Here is a 6971-nt window from a genome sequence, read left to right as displayed (position 1 = left end):
ATATATATATAGAAACTGTAAAGTGATAACAAGAAAATAATTAAGTTGTGGTTTGTCATATTTGTGGTACCGCCTGTGGTTTCAGGTCTATTTTGAATCTCCAAACAGGACTTTTCTTTGCCGAACGTTTTGAGTATTCCAGCATCTTTTTCCCCCTCAATTCTGTTTGGCATTTTCTGTTAGATATTTGCAGGAAAACGTCGGACTCCTGTGGAGTCTAATGGCTGCGTTCTCATCCGGAAAAACGGGCCTGTTGGGCGGCTTGACCCATGGCTCACAGAGCGGTGAGGCCTGAGAACATAAATAATAATATTAATCTCCTGCGTTTTTTTTTTCTTCCCCTGGTGTTTTTTTTTCTTCTTTCCAACCCAAATCCGAGTTGTTTTCTTGGATTCCTGCTGACATTTCAAATACTAGAATACTCAACTAAATTACACCGCAGGAATAGGCTATTCCACAAAACCGAGACAATATGCAGATCCGATTTTATTCCTGCCTTTTTTTTTTTACATATACCCTATAGTGTGCTAGTTTAGTGTAAGGGAGCGGAGTAGGATTACTTTCAGCAATGAAATAAATCCAAATTAAATTTAACCCACATTGTACTGAGAAGAAAAACGTTAAAACCGCAGTGTTTGAGTAAAAAAAAGGCAAAATAAATTAACCCTGTAAAGTAATTGAGGAATATTCGCTACTTGCATTGATTTTAAATAAAATAAATGTGTGAAAAAATATATATAGTTTAAGTAAAGCAATTTGGAAATACCACACAGAAATACCATAAATTATGACGCGGTTGTTTCTTTTCTTTTTCATGCTGAGCATCAAGTTCCAAAATAAACTCTTTTTTTTTTGTTCTCCGCACACAATATAAAACTGTGTCCAGTCTGTAAAAGCAGAGGAGTTTTTTTAATGGATGCTGAATCAGCGCATCATTAATGTCTGCTGAACTCACCACCACCGGCCGCTGTTGTTCACGGCTCCTGCGCGCGAGAGCGAAGACACCAGGAGGATGCAGGCGGCTTTCACTCCCAACAGCAGCGCCACGCTCCTCATCCTGGCTACAAAGCAACAAAAAAAAAAAATAATGGCACATTTCAAATCTTAATTACAATCTTTGTTTGCATCTGTGCAACTGGCCAAAAACTGTTAACCTATATGAGRAGTAAAAGCATCCAAATCTTCTCCAAGTCGTGCGCTCACCTCTCCACGCGGTCCGCTGAGAGGAGCTGAGGGATGCTGCAGCCCTAATTGACTTAAATGGATCTGGAGAGGAGACAGGTTGCTGAAGGATGTGAAGTGTGCAGGCAGGATGCTGCTGCTGCTGCTGCTGCTGTCCTCTTCACTCTGTCTCTCTCATTTCGCGAGGCGCACTGAACGCGTGGGACAGTCCCGCAGACTTGATCCCCTCGGTGACTGATAGGCGACACATTCTTCTGTTATTGAGCGCTACGAGGGGAATAAAAAAGGGATTTGCTGCTCTCATCTCCCTGTTTTTTTCCCCTTCAGCCTTTTCAATAGGATTGGAAGGAGGGATAGTTAATGCTCTTCATACGGCGCACAATGAATAAGGAAACACAAGAAAAGAAAAGAGGAAGGAAGAGAGTGGGAGGAGGAGGGGGGGAGACTGGGCAATCCAAAGTTTTGCGCATATTGCTTGTGGAATCTCACGGTCGTCACAGAACCGGTCACCTGGAAAAGAAAGAAAAAAAAAAGTGTGCGTCTCGGAGGATTTTTCCCACTGCCCCACGCACTCGATTCCGCATCCAGTCTTGCAACGGAGGAGATGTATTCCACCCCCTGAAGCGGTGATGTGTCAGGACAGATGTTGAGGGGTGCGCCCGCTGCGCTGCTTCACCCAGCAGTACAGTCACAGCAGAATATGAGGCATCTGAAGCTGCCCAGTCCCTTCTTGGAGTGGCCTACTCCCTATAACCGCATCTCCTCCTCTCTCCAAATGCGCACTGACTTATAAGGCTCCTTTTCATTTTTTTTCCTCACACAGCAGGATGCTTCACAAGTTACATTATTGTGTAATTGCCAATAATTCTACTTTAAGTGTCATTTTGCGGAGGCAGTAAAACCATCATCACCTGTCTTTAAAGTCCAAGACTCTCAGGCGCGCAAATAGAAACACAAGTCTATTACTCATGCTGCCTGCTGGGATTCAGTTTTTTTTTTCAAATGCGAGAGACGTGAATTATGGCCTCCAATCAGAAGTTTGATGCATGATGAAGCAGGCAAAGAGCGAGAGGATAAAAAGGCAACCCCTGGAACATCTGGTTTGCAGACCTCCCTCGATGCCGAGCAGCGCTGCGTAATCACAGCTTGAGCCACTTTGCGGCGTCTCTTTCAAAAAGCCCAGACTCGGAGGAAGACTAAAATGTCCCCCCGAAGTGCTCCTCCGTGTTTGGATGGCTGTTTCATTACATGGCATGTATCTGCTGATTTGTATGTTTCCACGTTGTTTCTGCATCCACTGCAGGTTGAATTGTCTTTCTTCATTCTCCTCCTCTCTCTCCATCTCGTTAACTCTGATGACAGTAAAAGGAAGTGAGCTTTTCTATCCCCTCCCCAGAAAAAATCTTTAATGACAGCCATATATGAAGGTGCTCAAAGGGGTTTCCTGGAGCAGTCATGCGACACCGAGCAGATTAGAGCCTCAATCCGGATAAAGGGAGCCTTTTATATACAAATCAACTTCAAATCACTTTTTAAGCCACTTAGATATACACACCAAGGCAGAATGCTAATGCACTTTTCATTGCTGCAGCTTAGGGAGTGGAAGGAGATTAGATGAATTGGTGTCACTAAGCGAACCGTGTTCTATAAGGGGGGTTTTAACTTAATTTTATGAAAGCAGCGCGCATTCAGCACCAGCAGCGTGTTTGCGCTTTATTATGTTTAAAGAAAAAAAACATTATGATGATAAGACACAGAAGAGTCAAGCTTATAGTTTGAGAAACTTTTTATTATAATAATAATAATAAAGACTAAGTCTATTATTTTCCAGAAGCAAGTTGGCGCAATAATCTGTCCGTTTATTGGAAATAAAGAGTTTTACTTTGACAAAGTGAAGTTTCAAACGCAACAATGAAGAACAACAGCTCTGATGGAGGTGGAAGGAGGAGGTGTGTGTGCAAGGCGCGCGGAGAGGGGGGGGGGCTAAAAAAGAACAGTATTGTTGTGGGGTGTGTGAGCTGAGCCGCTTGCCTTCTGCTGCCTCCCTGTCGTACAGTGGGAGCAGCAGCTCTCCCCTCCCCCATCCAGTGTTCAAAATAACTCGCTGCTTTATGAATCAAATCGTCCTCGGCTTTCCATTTATCATTTTCTTTGTTTGGCTTCTCGAGGGTATAGGGGGTCTATTCCTCCTTATACATGGAAATTATGGATACATATTCATGTCTTTAATGCGACACGACATCCGTGATTTGACTGAACTTGATGCGCCTTCCTGCGCTCGAGGAGTTCCCGTGCGTAAAAGTTTGGAGACGTCGCTTTTACGCTCAGCCCGAACGAGCAAACGATTGCGCGTTCCTCAATGGCACGACAATCAGCTGGTGATCCAAGTTTCATAATTGCCAATATTTGTTGCTCCTGTGGAGGCATCTTAACTCCCCTCCCCTCTGCCTCTCCCCCCGACCACTACCTCCCACCACCTCCAGTCCCCCGTCGCCCCCGAGCTGTTCTGTTCTCCGTCTTTATTCCTCACTCGTTTGGCGATGCGTCGATAATACTCCGCTCTGTTGCTCTTTCTCTCTCTCTCTCTCTCTCTCTCCTTTTTTTTACCATTCTCTCTGTCTCTTATTTTAATATTTTTTTTCAGTCACGGGACCTCATCACCAGTGTTTTAATGTCACGTCGCGAAAGACTCTTAACAAAATGGTGCCATCAAACAAACTCCGCTGGGATCAATTCCTGACTTTGGCCGCAGCTCTTATGTCACCTGTGATAACGTAAGTTGCACTTTGGGAGCGCCAAGAGGCAGCTGATGTTACGTTATTCGTGTGAAACAAATGGGAAGTTGTGTCATTGAAATGAAGCTTTATCCGATTTATTTAGAAGAGATATCTGTCTGTGATTTAAAAAGCTGAATGAGCTCAAYATTAAAACAATAAGACGTTTTGTTTTAGTCTTTAATAAGTCAGTTAAACTAAGTAATTTTGAAGTTTATTTTTAAAAGTTCTTTAATTCTTTGTCATTCTTACCTAATTTCCATTTTAAGTAGCCAGTATGTTTAGAAGTTTTATTTAATAACACACTAATTAAAAAGGTGTGCATTGTGTAATGTATTTTTGCTTTATCAAATTATTCACTTCACCCCCTGCTACATTCATTTGTGTAGTCCTGACCTCCTCTGATGCCCCCCATCCTTCTCCTTCCCTGCAGGGTGCTGTGTAATGATATCCTCAGCCTGAAGGTGGCAGGAGACCCAGTTCTAACCCCCCACTCTGTGTGCCTGAGGCTGGTGGGCCTCAGCAAACGCCAGATGCGAATGTGTGTGCGGAACCCCGACGTGACGGCGTCCGCCCTGCAGGGCATCCAGGTGGCCATCCACGAATGCCAGCACCAGCTCCGGGACCATCGCTGGAACTGTTCCACACTGGAGGGCTTCGGCAAGCCGCCCCACCACAGCACCATCCTCAACAGGGGTGAGAATCCCTTTTTCACAGTCAGCGAGAGTTTGTGAAACGAGAACGTTCTGAATTAYTTTTAGGGCTCCACAGATTGTCGTGTTGCCCTTTCTGAGTGTACTTGTCGTGCCCCCCCCCACAGGTTTCAGAGAGAGCGCCTTCTCCCTGGCCCTGCTGGCAGCGGGTGTGGCTCACTCTGTGGCCTCGGCTTGCAGCATGGGCAAGCTGCGGGGGTGCAGCTGCGAGGCCAAGCGTCGCCAGGACGATGACAAGATCCGGCTGAAGCTGACGCAGCTGCAGCTGCAGGCTCTGCAGAAGGGCGGGGTGGGCATCAACATGGCCAAGTCGTTGCCCTCGGAGCTAAGCGGTCACCATGGCAGGCTGCCCACCAGTCTGCAGGCCGCCCACACCTCGGCCCTGCTCAAGCCTCTCTCTGACGAGTTAAGCTCCATGCAGGACACCTGGATGTGGGGGGGCTGCAGCCACGACCTGCGCTTCGGGGAGCGTTTTTCAAGAGACTGGCTCGATTCCCGGGGGTCTCCCAGGGACATCCACGCTCGCATGAGGATCCACAACAACCGCGTGGGACGACAGGTGAGTGACGCGCCTCACAGAGCAGCCTCACCTGTGTCGTCACGATGTCCCTCACAGTATTCCTCTTTCCTTCACAGATAGTGACTGACAACATGACAAGGAAGTGCAAATGTCACGGCACGTCAGGGAGCTGTCAGTTCAAGACCTGCTGGTACGTGTCCCCGGAGTTCCGGCTCGTTGGGTCCTTGCTGAGGGCGAAGTTCTCCTCAGCCGTCTTCGTCAACTCCCAGAACAAGAACAACGGCGTTTTCAACCCACGGACAGAAAACGGAGCCGGCAGAAGCGCCGCGAGGCTCCACGGCGGCCGCCGGTGGAACCTGAACAGAGAACTGGTGTATTTCGAGAAGTCTCCCGACTTCTGCGAGCCCGACGCGGCCGCGGACTCTCCGGGCACGCTGGGGCGTACCTGCAACAAAACCAGCCACAGCACGGACAGCTGCGGCTCGCTGTGCTGCGGCCGTGGGCACAACATCCTGAAGCAGACGCGCAGCGAGCGCTGCAACTGTCGATTTCACTGGTGCTGCTACGTGCTCTGCGAGGAGTGCCGTCTCACAGAGTGGGTCAATGTGTGCAAGTAGATCCAGCTTTTGTTTTGGCCCTTGTGTAACTCTTCCAGAAAATCTGTTTACTCACCCCTTCTTTTTTTTCCCTGGTTCCATCATCTGGGATCTATTTTCTCCTTGTAGCCGCTGTGATTCTCATAATGCCAAGCCAGAGATTGAAGAGGTGACTCATGTCGTTTGTCTGTTTAGACGGTACCCTTTCAGACATGAAAAGGGCCCATGCCTCATCTCTTCTGCACAACAAGAGGAGCAGTAATCTTTCAGCATCTAAATTCTTCTTGCTGAACAGTAGCTGTGTCTTTTATGGTGCATGTGTATATTTGTAAATGTATTATTATTAATATGAATATTGTATCAAGAGTCTTGTTGATTTTAGTGAATGGAAGATTGAGAATTTTTTTAAAGATTTCTATAAGAACTTGTTTAATAATCATCAACTATCTCACTTGATCTGTATATTTTGCACCTGTGCTTCACAGGTACCTATTTCAGCACTTGTCTCAAAATCTTTCTAGAAAAGCGTTTTTCTTCATAAAATGAGACAATATCTATTTTTTCAATAAACAGAACACTTTCTCACTAACAAAACAGCGCGCGACTTTTCTCAGCCCATCAAAACTCAGCATGTGAAAGCTGATGCAGTAAATTCAACCCCCCCAATTCTTTACAAAATAACCAATTTCAACTACTTTTATGTTAATATTATTAGGAAACGTTGCTGATGATCATACTGTCTTTATCCATTTCTATCCATATGGCTTTAATGTGATCTGTGTCACTTTCCTATGGAATTTCTCTTGGTTTTCTCCATAACTTAGATTGTTTTTGGGCACTTGTCAAAACGAACGATGGCCCTGCCCTAGTCTTGACATGATGCTGTCATTGTGTGTAGGTTTAAGTGTATGTTTCAGTCTAATGCGGGTTTAAAAGGGTAAAATCTTGATACACTGCAGATTTAGAAGGTGAGAAGCTTTTTTTTTTAATAGTCACTTCATGCGGAGAGGAGGACATTTTACGACCGCAGGATATTGTTTCTCTAAAGTATGACTTTTATTATTGCTGGAGCGCCGCGTTGAGACAGCAGAGAGCTCTGGTGCTTATACCAGTCTTTGCTGTGCGAGGATCTGAAGCGATCATCTGTCCAGAGTTCATAGCCAAGGATGTGACTTGTTGAACCACA

At 45.9% G+C, this 6971-nt stretch overlaps 2 protein-coding genes across 3 annotated transcripts in view; one reads left to right on the top strand and one right to left on the bottom strand.

The window, feature by feature from the left end:
• The window catches only part of wnt1 (wingless-type MMTV integration site family, member 1), a 6294-nt gene extending 3782 nt beyond the window's left edge, over positions 1 to 2512 (bottom strand). Inside the window, exons 1-2 of one of the 2 annotated variants that reach the window (XM_014018795.1) lie at positions 1155 to 2512; positions 956 to 1061 (exon numbers count right to left, since the gene is read on the bottom strand). In XM_014018795.1, coding sequence (XP_013874249.1) covers positions 956 to 1056 — 101 coding nt within the window. In that variant the 5' untranslated portion in view covers positions 1057 to 1061; positions 1155 to 2512. The remainder of the gene's footprint in view (positions 1 to 955; positions 1062 to 1154) is intronic. The other variant, XM_014018786.1, reaches the window with a different exon arrangement.
• A 1134-nt stretch (positions 2513 to 3646) lies between these two features.
• On the top strand, positions 3647 to 6379 carry wnt10b (wingless-type MMTV integration site family, member 10b). Its single transcript, XM_014018775.1, has 4 exons — positions 3647 to 3956; positions 4390 to 4652; positions 4777 to 5228; positions 5306 to 6379. The coding sequence occupies exons 1-4, from the start codon at positions 3883 to 3885 to the stop codon at positions 5804 to 5806; spliced, it is 1290 nt and encodes a 429-aa protein (XP_013874229.1). The 5' UTR covers positions 3647 to 3882; the 3' UTR covers positions 5807 to 6379.
• The last annotated feature ends 592 nt before the right edge of the window (positions 6380 to 6971 follow it).

Source organism: Austrofundulus limnaeus, unplaced genomic scaffold (genome assembly GCF_001266775.1).
Source record: "Austrofundulus limnaeus strain Quisiro unplaced genomic scaffold, Austrofundulus_limnaeus-1.0 Scaffold3, whole genome shotgun sequence".
Classification (NCBI taxonomy): Eukaryota; Metazoa; Chordata; class Actinopteri; order Cyprinodontiformes; family Rivulidae; genus Austrofundulus; species Austrofundulus limnaeus.
Note: the sequence above shows the minus strand (reverse complement) of the source record. Positions and strands in the feature narration are given on the sequence as shown.

What these genes read in the sequence shown, in the direction of transcription:
- wnt10b (XM_014018775.1), top strand. Translation starts at nt 3,883, where the DNA reads ATGGTGCCATCAAACAAACTCCGCTGGGATCAATTCCTGACTTTGGCC. An exon ending in CTTATGTCACCTGTGATAAC is followed by an intron (nt 3,957 to 4,389) that starts GTAAGTTGCACT and finishes CCTTCCCTGCAG; the next exon opens with GGTGCTGTGTAATGATATCC. An exon ending in CAGCACCATCCTCAACAGGG is followed by an intron (nt 4,653 to 4,776) that starts GTGAGAATCCCT and finishes CCCCCCCCACAG; the next exon opens with GTTTCAGAGAGAGCGCCTTC.